Genomic DNA, 13966 nt, shown 5'->3' with positions numbered 1-13966 from the left:
ATCGGTACTTGGTCTGTAGTCTCCTATACCTAGCCAATTCAAATTGTTCTCCTGATTTTTCTTAAATTCCATTGGATTTTCTGTCTCCATCAAACTCTCAGGATTCCAAATACCCTATTAGTGAAAAAATATTTTGTATGCACTAATAATGTCATAAGTAGAAAAAATACCAATGACAAAGATTTTTCAAATATAAATACTGGAAGAGTATTAACTTGCTAAGTTGTGTTTATTTTACAAAATTGTGTTGAAATCTTACTCTCAGTCTCTAAATTCTAAACGTTCAATCATTGCCTGGTAGATATGTTATCAATATCAGCGAAAGGAACCTAGGGTTGAGGAACATAAATGAATTTTTCTTCCCGAATAGCCAAGTGCTGTTCCACACACCCTATAGAAAAACAGCTGGTCAGTAGGTTAAACTTATTGTTAGGAAATGCACACTGAAGCTCATACATAATTCACCATCACTAAATTAACTAACTGGTATTCACCGCTTAAATTCACAAGACAATGACAATAAAATTAATTTAATTTTCAATTTCATGTCATTAATCATAAGATGTGGCAAAGACTGCCGGTATCTGTATCAGTATCTTAAGCACAAATCTATGTGAAGACCATCCAAAAGCAATCATTTTAGGTTCTTATATTTCCAGCATCCTCATAAAAAAACAAGAACAGTAAAGTACAGGAACAGGCTCTTCAGCTCACAATGGTATGCCAAACCAAATAAATTAATAATCTATTGGCCAACTGATCTCTTATGCATACACAATGTTTGTATTCTTCTATTTCCCTCACATTCATGTGCTAAACATCTGTTAAAAATTTCTAATGTATATGCCTTTACCACCACCCCAGGCAGTGCATTCCAGGCATCCACTACTGTGTAAAAAAAACTGGCCCCTCACACCTCCTTTACAATTACTTCCTCTCACCTTAAATGCATGCCCTTTGGTATCAGACATAAGCTGTTTAAATGTGCTTTAATCAGCTTTGGGAGAGAAGTTGTATAACCAGTAAATAGAAACTCCCCTCCCCCACTGTCAGTAAGGAGTTTGTATGTTCTCCCCGTGACTGCGTGGGTTTCCTCCTGGTGCTCCTGCTTCCTCCCACACTCCAAAGAGGCACAGGTTAGTTGGTTAACGGGTCATCGTAAATTGTCCTGTGACTAGACTCGGGTTACTGGGTAGCACGGCTTGGAAGGCTAGAAGGGCCTATTCCGTGCTGTATCTCAGTAAATAAATTACTAAATAAATTGTTCGGGTATCTTATTCCGGCTCTTGTGCTTCCTGTGTTCCAACCTGCAAGAAGAAGTTACTGTCTTACATATACACTTGGATATCGCCACTCGGGTAATATGGAATCAACATTTATTATTCACCTTTAAATGGGAAAAAATGCCTCCTGTCAACAACCAGAAATTTATCCCTACTGAAATCAGTGACACTGAATTTCAGAGTCACAGTGCACTAAGTTTTCACTACTATAAAACAGGTTTACTGTAATGCTACTGATCAGTAAAAAGTTTCTAGATACGCAAGACTTTAAGACTTAGGGAGCAGAATAAGGTCACTCAGCCCATTGAATCTGTTCTGCCATTCCATCATGGCGAATTCATGACCCCTCTCAATCCCATTCTCTGGCCTTCTCCCCATAATTTTTGATGCCCTTAGTAAACAAGAAGCTATCAACTTCTATTTTAACTATATCCAATGACTTAGCCTCCACACCTTCTGTGTCAACAAATTCCACAGATTCACCACTCTCTGACAAAAGAAATTCCTCCTTATCTCTCTTCAAAAGGAATGTCCTTCTATTCTGAGGCTGTGCCCTCTGGTCCTAGACTCCCCCACTATAGGAAACATCCTCTCCACATCCACTCTATCTCGGCTTTCCAGTATTCAATCGATTTGAATGAATCACGTCCATGAGTTCACTAACAGATGTAATTTTCTGGTTACTTCAGAAAAAAATCACAACTGCTTTACAGAAGTCATTTATGATCTAGCTTGACACACAAATGAAAACTAAATTAATGCTATTTGCAATTACTGTGAGAAAGTTCTCACCCTCTCTGGAATTCTATAGCAATAAAATATTGTAGAAATAAGTACTGAAGAAACTCTTAACTTTTTGCAAACTTAATTAAAATAGAAGCTGGCCAGAAAGATTTAGGATTGAGATAACTTTGTAATATTACACTATACAAACAGGAAAAGAATCAGTGATCTTTCTCTTCTCCATTCAATAGAATAAGCAAATAAAAATGGCACCCAAGGTTTCAGAAGCTCAAAACAAAGCAACTAATCTAGCTTTTCAATTTTTAAGTTATTGGCAAATTCACTTTTTGTCAGTCACTGTGTATATCATGTGCGCATTATTACTGACTGAAAAGATGGGAAATTAATGGTCCGTGGAATGAAATTAAATTCTGTCTGATGATAGCCCATCAGCTAAATGACCTTGTATTTCACATCAAGCAAGGACGTCTTTGTGATGAATATGCTGTATTACTCAGTCCTCTTCCAAACATTTTCTTGTATTTCTATTTTCTCTTGCACCATTCTGCTTTGAGAAAGCACAGAAGATAAGGGACATGACATCCAACTGAGCCATTTTAAAAATGAGCTTTATTGTTTGCAATGAGTGACAAGACAATGACTCAAAAATTCTCTACTACAGCACAACATTTTTGTGCACCATGCAAAGAAATGTAATCAACAGTCCCATTGCTAAATGACAAAGCGCACCTAGAATACAGATCTCAGGAAGTTAAATTGGCTGTCGGTTAGCCTTGCACAAAATCATTTGGACATGTGCAGAAGCACAACACATCTTTACATAATTTGCACTGAAGTCATTCATAGATCAAAAGTCTGCAAACAATGCACACCACACACCTGGAATCAAGCCTTCACAAGGTAGGAAAATCCTGCTTCCATGTGCCTTGCAAGAATACCAGTATAACCTAATCAGTTGTGGCACTTGACACATGAATCTTCTACTGACAGAAAACTTTTAAGCTTCAGGCTACTGTATTTCCTCTCTGATGGTAGCAATGAGTAGAGGACACACCCTGGATAGTGAGAGTTCTTAAGCATGGATGTCACTTACATGAGCCAGTGCCTTTAAAGGTGTCCTTAACGGAGGGGATGGTGTGGAAGAACATCCGCAGAATGAACTATGAACCCATGGACCACAACCCCCCCATGCACATGTGTCTGTTGTAAGCACATACATCTATTAATAGCATCTTCTCTTTTGCAGTCAGCAACCATCAGCTTTTACTCCAGATGACCTGTGGACTCCCATCCCAGTGGCCTCTTCCCTGATCCTGCAGAAACACTAGCCATTATCCTAACCGTACAAAAATGAGATAGTCGCAAGGCCAACAACTCCTATGACCATTTCCTACGCCACACCAATTCCACCTAATCCTCCAGGCCCTGATTCTCAAGTGAAACTCTGTTCTTCCTTACATTCATTCCTCTGCAACTGTGACCTTGCCAAAGTCCTCCAATAACTTATATTCTGAACCTTAAAACACAATGCTGTGGCAGGGGAGACCCAAGCACCAAACTGGTAGAAACAATTTCCATTATCAGTTTATTGTGCCTTTTCAAGTTATCATTTTTCCACTGCTTTCCAGTTTTTGTCAGCAGGTCAGGCAGCATTCATGGAGGAGGGATAAACAGTTGATGATTTGGGCAGAGACCCTTTATCATGAATGGATAGGAAGGGGAAAGACGCCAGAATAACAAACACAAAGTCTGCAGGTGCTGGAAATCTTGAACAACACACACAAAATGCTGGAGGAACTCAGTAGGTCAGGAAGCATCTATAAAAATGAATAGATAATTGACATTTTGGGCTGAGACTCCTTTTCAAGACTGAGAAGGAAGTGAGAAAGTGCCAGAATAAAAAGGTGGGGGGAGGGGAGAGTTTGCTTACCAGAGGAGAAATTGCAATTCATGCTGTCAGGTTGGAGGCTACACAGACGGACTATAAGGTGTTGCTGCTCCATCCTCAGGGCAGCTTCAATTTGGCACAAGAGGCGGCCATGGACCGACATGCCAAATGGGAATGGGAATGGTAAATAAAATGTTTCGCCACTGGGAAGCCCCGCTTGTGGCAGATGGCATGGAAGTGCTTGGACAAAGTGGTCCTCCAATTTATGACAGGTCTCACCAATGTAGAGGAGGCTGCATCAGGAGCACCAGATACAATAGACAACCTCAGATTTGCAGGTGAAATGACTTGCTGGGCCCTGAATGAAGGTGAGGGTAGGTATCGCAGTTAGGCCGCTTGTAGGGATAAGTGCCTGGAGAGAGATTAGTGTGGAGGGATGAACGGAGAGGGGAATTACAGAGGGAGCGATCACTGGGGAAAGCAGAGAGGGGGAAGGGAAGTAAAGATCTGTTTAGTGGTAGAATCTCTTTGGAGATTGCAGAAGCTGCAGAGGATAATGTGTTGAATGTAAAGACCGATGGGGTAGTAGGTAAGGATAAGAGGAACTCTATCATTATTGAGGCAGCAGGCAGATGGGGAGAGCAGAAGGTGGAGGAGATGCGATTGAGGGCAGCATCAATAATGAAGGGAGGGAAACACCATTCTTTAAAGTAATACAACATCTCTATATCCAGGAGTGAATAGCCGTGTTTTGGGAACAGATGCAGCGGAGGCAAAAAAAACTAAGAAAAGGGAATAGCATTTTTACAGGAGATAGGGTGGAACGAGGAATAGTCGAGATCACAAGTCAAGTCAACTTTTATTGTCATTTCAACCACAGCTGCTGGTACAGTGCATAGTAAAAATGAGACAACATTTTTCAGGACCATGGTTTACATGACAGTACAAAAACTAGACTAAACTACGTAATTAAAAAAACACAGAAAAAGCTATACTAGACTACAGACCTACACTGGACTGCATAAAGTGCACAAAAACAGTACTGGCATTACAATAAATAATAAACAGGACAGTAGGGCAAGGTGTCAGTCCAGGCTTCGGGTATTGAGGAGACTGATAGCTTGGGGGAAGAAACTGTTATATAGTCTGGTGGTAAGAGCCTGAATGCTTCAGAGCCTTTTCCCAGACAGCAGGAGGGAGAAGAGATTGTATGAGGAGTGCATGGGTCCTTCATAATGCTGTTTCCTTTGCAGATGCAGCGTGTAGTGTAAGTGTCCATGACAGCGGGAAGAGAGACCCCGATGATCTTCTCAGCTGACCTCACTATCCGCCGCAGGGTGTTGCGATCTGACATGGTACAATTTCCGAACCAGGCAGTGATACAGATGCTCAGGTCGCTCTCAATACAACCCCTGTAGAACGTGATAAGGATGTGGAGTGGGAGATGGACTTTCCTCAGCCTTCGCAAAAAGTAGAGATGCTGCTGGGCTTTCTTTGCCATGGAGCTGGTGTTGAGGGACCAGGTGAGATTCTCCATCAGGTGAACACCAAGAAATTTGGTGCTCTTTACGATCTCTATCGAGGAGCCATCGATATTCAGCGGGGAGTGGTCGCTCCGTGCCCTCCTGAAGTGAACAACCATCTCTTTTGTTTTGTTCACATTCAGAGACAAGTTGTTGGCTCTGCACCAGTCCGTTAGCCGCTGCAACTTCTCTTTGTAAGCTGACTCGTCGTTCTTGCTGATGAGACCCACCATGGTGGTGTCATCGGTGAACTTGATGATATGGTTCGAGCTGTGTGTTGCAGCACAGTCGTGGGTCAGCAGAGTGAACAGCAGTGAACTGAGCATGCAACCCTGGGGAGCCCCCGTGCTCAGTGTGATGGTGTTGGAGATGCTGCTCCCGATTCGGACTGACTGAGATCTCCCAGTCAGGAAGTGTAGGATCCATTTGCAGAGGGAGGTGTTCAGGCCTAATAGGCTCAGCTTTCCAATCAGTTTCTGAGGGATGATTGTGTTGAATGCTGAACGAAAGTCTATGAACAGCATCTGAACACGTGTCTTGTTTGTCCAGGTGGGTTGGGGCCAGGTGGAGGGTGGTGGCAATGGCATCATCTGTTGAGCGGTTGGGACTGTACACAAACTGCAGGGGGTCCAGTGAGGGGCAGCAGGGTCTTGATATGCCTCATGACGAGCCTCTCGAAACACTTCATGATGATGGATGTAAGTGCAATGGGACGGTAGTCATTTAGGCAGGACACTGAAGACTTCTTCGGCACGGGGACGATGATGGCGGCCTTGAAGCATGTTGGAATGGTGGCGCTGCTCAGGGAGATGTTGAAGATGTCAATGAGAACATCTGCTAGCTGGTCTGCACATCCTCTGAGCACTATCAGGGATGTTGTCTGGTCCAGCAGCCTTCCGTGGGTTGACCCTGCACAGGGTTCTTCTCAAGTCGGCCACGGAGAGACACAGCACCTGGTCATTCACAGGAGGGGTGAACCCTCGCCGCTACTTCATTTTCCGCCTCAAACCAGGCATAGAAGTTATTCAGTGCATTTGGGAGGGAGGCATCACCTGCACAGTCAGGTGATGTTGTCTTGTAATTGGTGATGTCCTGGATGCCCTTCCACATGCGCCGCGTGTCACCGCTGTCCTGGAAGTAACTGTGGATTAGCTGGGCACTTGCACGCTTTGCCCCTCTGATGGCTCGGGACAGTTTGGCCCTAGCTGTTGTTAAAGCTGCCTTGTCGCCTGCTCTGAAGGCGGAGTCACGGGACCTCAGCAGCGCACGCACCTCTGCGGTCATCCATGGCTTCTGGTTGGCACGTATAGTGATGGTCTTGGACAGAGTATCATCAATGCTGATATGGCTGGTCGCTGATGCTGTGTACTCCTCTAAGTTGGTAGAGTCACCATCGGTTGCAGCCTCCCTGAACATGTGCCAGTCAGCAGTCAGTGTTCTCAAAGCAGTCTTGAAGAGCAGAGATGGCTCCTGCTGGTCAGGTTTTCACCCGCTTCTGAACTGATCTGGAGCGCCTGGCGAGTGGTCTGTACACTGGGATTAGCATAACAGAGATGTGGTCTGAGTATCTGAGGTAGGGGCGGGGCTCTGCTCGGTACGCGTCGGGAATGTTTGTGTAAACCAGGTCCAATGCATTCTCCCCCCTCGTTGCAAAGTCCACATACTGATGGAATTTGGGGAGCACTGACTTAAGGTTCGCGTGGTTAAAATCACCGGCGACAATAATCAGACCATCAGGATGTGTGTTCTGCAGTTCACTAATAGCCCCGTACAGTTCACAGAGCGCCTCCGTAGCATTAGCGCGGGGGAGAATGTAGACACCGAATACAAGGACAGAGGTGAATTCCCGTGGCAAATAAAATGGTCTGCATCGAACTGCCACAAACTCCACTAATGATGAGCAGTGTCTGGAAACCCCAGCACAGAGTTCTTACACTATTCCATGTCGATATAAACACAGACACCACCACCGCAGACCTTACCAGAGACAGCTGCATCTCTGTCCGAACGAAACAAAGCTAGCCCGTCTAGCTGGATGGCAGCGTCCGAAATCCCATCAGTGAGCCATGTCTCTGTGAAGACATATGCGGAGCAAACTCTGTACTCCCGCCGAGTATTACGTTGGAGTTGGATGTAGTGCATTTTATTGTCCAAGGAGCGGACATTGGAGAGCAGAATGGACGGGAGAGCCGGCCGGCTAGGGTTTGCTTTTAGCCTGGCACGGACCCCTGCCCGTTTGCCTCGCTTCTGCTTCCTTGCACATTGCTTTCGACGTCTCCATCTCCGGCTCCCAACATCAGGCAAGTCCAAGGATTGTAGGCCTGTTCCCCTCAGCAAGCCAATGTCACGTAATTCAGCCAGCAGATCTTTGTGGAGGTTTGTTTTTGGGCGATCTCTGTATTGTAGTAGTATATGGCAATGGTAGATAATTGTGGGTATCAGTAGCTTTATTAAAGATGTCAACTAACAGTATGTCTCCAGAGATGAAGACAGAGAGATCGTGAAAGGGGAGTGAGGTGTCAGAGATGGACCAAATGAATTTAAGGGCCAGGTGGAAGTTTGAGGCAAAGTTGATAAAATTAACAAGCTCAGCATGGGTGCATGAAGCAGCATCAATGCAGTTGTCAATATAGCAGAGGAAAAGTTGGGCAGTTTCGATCATAAACCTTTCTATGTAGCCAATGAAGAGGTAGGCATAGCTGGGGCCCATGTGAATGCTCATGGCTACCCCTCGAGTTTGGAGAAAGTGAGAGGAGCCAAAGAAAAAAATTGTTCAGGCTGAAGACAGGTTCTGCCAGGTGGATAAGGGTAATGTTAGAAGGAAATTGGTTGGTTGTTTTGTCAAGAAAGAAAAGAGAGCTTTGAGGCCTTCTTGATGGGGGATAGAAGTGTATAGGGATAGGTGGTCAGGGCCAGGGAATTGAAAATTACTGAGAAGACCAAGGGCATGAGAAGTGTCATGAACGTAGGTGGAAAGAGACTAAATCAAGGAGGATAGAATGGAATTGAGATAAGATGACACAAATTCATTGGGGCAGGAGCAGACAGAGACAATCATCCTATCCAGTTTGAGGATCTTGGGTAGGAGGTAGGAGATAGAAGCAAACAGTGCAGGATACAGGAAATATGAGTTTTGTGGCAGTGGATGGGAGTTCTCCAGAGTTGATGGTGTTGGAGTTTTCTGATGGTCTGGAGTGGGGTCCTCTTCAAGGGGTAGGTATGAGGAGGTGTCTGAGAGTTGCTGCCTGGCCTAAGCAAGGTAAAGGTCAGTGCACACCACAATAGCACCCCCCTTTGTCTGCAGGTTTGATGGTAAGGTTGGGATTGGTGCAGAGTGGAGATCAGTGTGTTTGGAAGGGGTAAGGTTGGAGGAGGAGAGAGGAGTACTGAAGTCAAGATGGTGGACGTCTCATCAGCAATTCAGAATGAAAATATCCAGATCAGGCAGAGAATGGGAGTAGGGTGCCAAGAAGAGGAGGAAGGTCGAGGACGAGAAAAGGGGTTATTAGAGCATGGTGTGGAATCCATGCCAAAAAAGTGGGCTAGGAGACGGCAACAGAAAGGAGCTTAATGCCATGGTGGACAAAGGGAGACAAAGATGAAACCAGAATAAGAAGGTGGGAAGAAGTACAAGTTGACAGGTGATAGGTGAGACCAGGTGAGGCAGAAGGCAGGATGAAGTGGGGAGTTATAGGTAGAAGAGAGATAAAAAGCTAAAGAAGTGATCTGATAGGAGACAACAATGAGAGAAAGGAAAGGAGGGAAGCACCAGGGGCAGGTGAGGAGAAGAGAAGGGGTAAGAGGGGAACCAGAATGGAGAGTGGAAAAAGGTGAGAGGGAGTAATTACCAGGAATTAGAGAAATCAATGTTCATGACGTCAGGTTGGAGGCTACCCAGAAGGAATATGAAGCGATGCTCCTCCAGCCTGAGGGCAGCCTCATCAAAAAGCTGAAATACACAAGGTATCCAGTAATACGGGATAGAAGTTTTCAGTAGCTTCTTTCTGCTGAAACACTACAATATCATTTTTGGAAGGACTTGTTTGAGTAGTCGATATGTATTACAGTTCGTGTTGTATTTGTCAGAAGTTTACACACTATACATTGTATCAAGTCTAGAAAGGAGGAGGTTAAGGGTACAGCAGTCAATAATACTTTACATCAAGGAGATGACCCAAGGGAATTTTTCTTCATTTTTTTCCTGTGTTCTCAATGACTGCGATTATCTTTGTGCCAAAACCGTGGCTGACCTGAAATTTGGTTTTCAAGATAAATGACAATTACTCTCCTTCACCTCACTTTTTTTTTAAATCAGTTTTCTGTAATATGTATAAAGCATACAGATTTCATAGCTGGTTGCTAAAATATATCAATTATAATAAATATGCATTTACATTGTCCAAGGAAAAATAGATTAGGAAAGAGTCTCTTCCTTTGGGTTTTAAAACCAGCTCAAGAGAAGAAGCAGGGGTAACAGGGAGGAAGGGAATGAAAGGAAATGTCGACTTGGAGACGTGCACTTGCAAATCCTCATGTCTGCATTACTGCTACACAAGATATAGTAGATTCCAGTTAACTGAGACACATCGGGACCAGTACATTTTGGCACAATTAGCCGAAGTTTCATGGAAATAGTTAAAAAGGTATAAAGAACACAAACTACCATGTAACCGACTAACAAATTATGTAGTTAAGTGAAATACGGAACAAATTAGAACACTAACAGTTCTATATATAAAACTGCAGTTCCTAATAGTTATCATCTGAGGAATTCAGCTGAATACATTTGTTCATCCTTCTAAAATTTCTGTAAGAATCCATATATTGAAATGTCAGAATACTACTGAACTGAAGTCTAGCATATTAATATCAAAGCACTGCTACAATTCTAAATTTGGAAAGGTAAGTACAGGTTGTCCCCCATTTTCCAAATGATTGTTTTACATCACCTCGCTTTTACAAAAGATCTACATTAGTTACCTGTTTTCACTACCCAAAGAGTGTTTTTGCTTTTACAAAAAAAAAGCAGCACATGCCCCAAACAGCCAAGCTCCTCCCCTGGAACTGCATTCTAGCCATCATAGCTTAAATAAAGACATTTTTGTGAAAGTGAGATTTAAAGGTAGTCATAGGTGGTTTGATCGGTTTTTGAGGTGATGGCAGCTTCATAGCTTAAAGGTTATTAGGGAGAGTGCTTCCGCCCAGAGCGCTTGTGTGAGATTTTTGCTACACTTGACAGTGCTGCAATGATTGCAGAGAAGTACTTCTACTTCATATAGGCTGTGTAGGTTTTATGTGTTACTTAGTTTGATTTGGTAGGTTATTTTTGGGGTCTGGGAATGCTCACAAATTTTTCCCATATAAATTAATGGTAATTGCTTCTTCGCTTTACGCCATTCCGGCTTACGAACCCTTTCATAGGAACTCTCTACCTTCGGATAGCGGGGGAAACCTGTACAGTGGATTCTGGCTAATTGGGTCATCAGTTAATTGGGGCAGCCACTTATTTGGGACAACTCCCAAAGAACAAAAGCTAATTGAGAAAATAGCCTGTATTCTCTTACCACCTACTACCCCACCAGCTTCTGCATCCAGCACGTAATTCTCTGGAACCTCCACCATCTCCAATGGGATCCCACCACCAAGCATATCTTTCCCTCCACTTCCTTCTTTCAACAGGGATCCCTACGTGATTCCCCTGTCCAGTCATTACTCCCCACTGATCTCCCTCTGGCACTTAAACTTGCAAGTGGAACAAATGCTACACCTGCCCCTACAACACATCCCTCACCATCATTCAGGGCCCCAAACAGTCCTTCCAGGTGAGGTGACACGTCAGCTGGGAGTCTGTTGGGGTCATATACTGTGTAAGGTGCTCCCAGTGTAGCCTCCTGTATATCAGTGAGACCCGATATAGATTGAGAGACCATTCCATCGAGCACCTATGCTCCGTCCACTAGAACAAGCAGGATCTTCAGGTGGCCACTTATTTTAATTCCACTTCCCATTCCAATATGTCAATCCATGGCCTTCTCTACTGTCACAATGAGACAACACTCAGGTTGGAGGAACACCTTATATTCCATCTGGGTAGCCTCCAACCTAATGGCATGAGCATCAATTTCTCGAACTTCCGATAATGCCCTCCACTTTCACCATTCCCTTTTCCCTCTCACTATTTCCTTGCCTGCCCATTGCCTCCCTCAGGTGCTCCTCCCCCTTCCCTTTCCTCCATGGCCTATTGGACTCCCCCTTCTCCAGCCCTGTATCCCTTTCACCAATCAGCTTCACAGCTCTTGACTTCATCCCTCCCTCTCCCAGTTACACCTATCACCTTGTTTTTCTCTCCCCTCCCCCACCTTTTAAATCTACCCCTCATCTTTTTCTTCTCCAGTCCTGCCAAAGTGTCTCGGCCCAAAACATCTACTTATGCAATTAATTATTTTGTATTTTATATTTATAATTAATTTAGATCATTTTATAGAGATCTGTTTTCACTTTAACATAAGTCTTTTTCTAATGATCAGTGCAAAAAAAAGCCAAATTAGATCCACTGTGATTCAATGTTGTAAAACAATAAAATATGAAAACTCTCGGGTGGAGTGGGGGTATGAATACTTTTCATAGGCTTTTGTTCTTTGAGAGTTGTCCCAAATAAGCGGCTACTCTGATAACCAGTGACCCAATTAACCAGAATCCACTATATTTATCTTTTCAAATTAAGAACCCAAGTAGTGCTTTGACATTAATATGCCAGACTTCAGTTCAGTAGTATTCTCACATTTCATTCTCACATATGGGGTCTTATAGAACAATAGACAATAGGTGCAGGAGTAGGCCATTCAGCCCTTCAAGTCAGCACCACCATTCACTGTGATCATGGCTGATCATCCACAATCAGTACCCCATCCCTGCCTTCTCCCCATATCCCTTGACTCCTATCTTTAAGAGCTCTATCTCTTTCTTGAAAGCATCCAGAGAACTGGCCTCCACTGACTTCTGAGGCAGAGCATTCCACAGATCCACAACTCTCTGGGTGAAAAAGTTTTTCCTCAACTCCATTCTAAATGGCCTACCCCTTATTCTTAAACTGTGGCCTCTGGTTCTAGACTACATCAAGATCGAGAACATGGTTCCTGCCTCTAGCGTGTCCAATCCCTTAATAATCTTATGTTTCAATCAGTTCCCCTCTCATCCTTCTAAATTCCAGTGTATACAAGCCCAGTCGCTCCAATCTTTCAACATATGACAGTCCCACCATCCTGGGAATTAACCTTGTGAACCTTCATAGAAATTTTATAAGGATGAACAAATGTATTCAGCTGACATGCATATCCAATAAAGGGTTTAAACGCGTAGAAATTTAGTTGAACACTTTTGAAGCAGTATTGTTACCGTAAATGTACAAAATCACTTTTGTATATAATACAAGATGAACAAGGTGCAGAATGAGTGGAATTTTCCTCTGGAAATTTTTTGAAGAAAATGTGACCTTTAATATAAAATATAAACAGCAATAGCTACAAAGAAAAAGAACCATTACACATTTAAAGAGAAACCATCTGGTTTAAGCACTGACCTTAAGCCATTGAAGAGCTGTTTTGATTTATCAAGTAGGTAGCAAAAATCAGTAACAGTCTTCCTCTCTCCCAGTGGAATATCATCATCAGTTCCCCCTCCTGCTGTCATGGCTCCTTCCAGTTTCAATACTGAAAACCAATGATAAAGATGTTAAATTAGTAGGTAGAACTGCACAATAGCATCGAGGTGAGTACATCACTTTACAGTGCCAGTGATCCACCAATCGGGATTCGATTCCCGCTGCTGTCTCCAAGGAGTCTGTACATTCTCCGTGTCTGCATGTGTTCCTCCAGCTGGTCTGGTTTCCTCTCACATTCCAAAGACATATGGTGAGCTGAGGGTATGTTATGTTGGCTTCTGAAGTGTGGTGGCACTTGTGGACTAATCCAACACAATCCTCACTGACTTGATACAAACAATGCATTTCATTGTATGTTTCAATGTTTGTGACAAAGAAAGCTAACTTTAACTTTATTTTTGCCTTACAAATTAAGGTAAAGTACTTAAACCTGCATCCATCAAAAGATTAAAAAGCTAGCTCCAAGCATTGCATCCATGTGACTTGTAATGTACTGTATGAGGAGCATTTGATGCCTCTGGGCCTGTACTCGCTGGAGCCTAGGAAAGACCAGTGTCAAATTTACCATGAAGTCACCATGAAAGAGAGAATCTGGTTTAACTGTGATGGCATCCACCATTTTCACCATCTACCACCACCTTAATTAGAAAAAGCAGAATACCATAACAGAATTAGGCAATTCAATCCATCAAGTCAGTTCCACTCTGCATTCCATCATAGCTGCTTTATTATCCCTTTTAGTCCCATTCTCCTGACTTCTCCCCATAACCTTTGATGCACTGACTAATCAAGAAACTATCAACTTCCATTTTAGATATATCCAATGACTCACCACCCTCTGGCGAAAGAAATTCCTTCTCATCTCTGT

General features: G+C 43.3%; 1 protein-coding gene across 3 annotated transcripts in view; it reads right to left on the bottom strand.

Moving 5' to 3' along the window:
• Positions 1-13966, bottom strand: part of scai (suppressor of cancer cell invasion) — a 156950-nt gene that overhangs the window by 74287 nt on the left and 68697 nt on the right. For 2 of the 3 annotated variants that reach the window (XM_059993907.1, XM_059993908.1), the window contains exon 2: positions 13018-13147. In XM_059993907.1, the coding sequence (XP_059849890.1) occupies positions 13018-13127 (110 nt within the window). In that variant the 5' untranslated portion in view covers positions 13128-13147. Of the gene's footprint in view, positions 1-9598; positions 9689-13017; positions 13151-13966 lie in introns of those variants that run through there. The other variant, XM_059993909.1, reaches the window with a different exon arrangement.

Source organism: Hypanus sabinus, chromosome 18, assembly GCF_030144855.1.
Source record: "Hypanus sabinus isolate sHypSab1 chromosome 18, sHypSab1.hap1, whole genome shotgun sequence".
NCBI lineage: Eukaryota > Metazoa > Chordata > Chondrichthyes > Myliobatiformes > Dasyatidae > Hypanus > Hypanus sabinus.
Note: the sequence above shows the minus strand (reverse complement) of the source record. Positions and strands in the feature narration are given on the sequence as shown.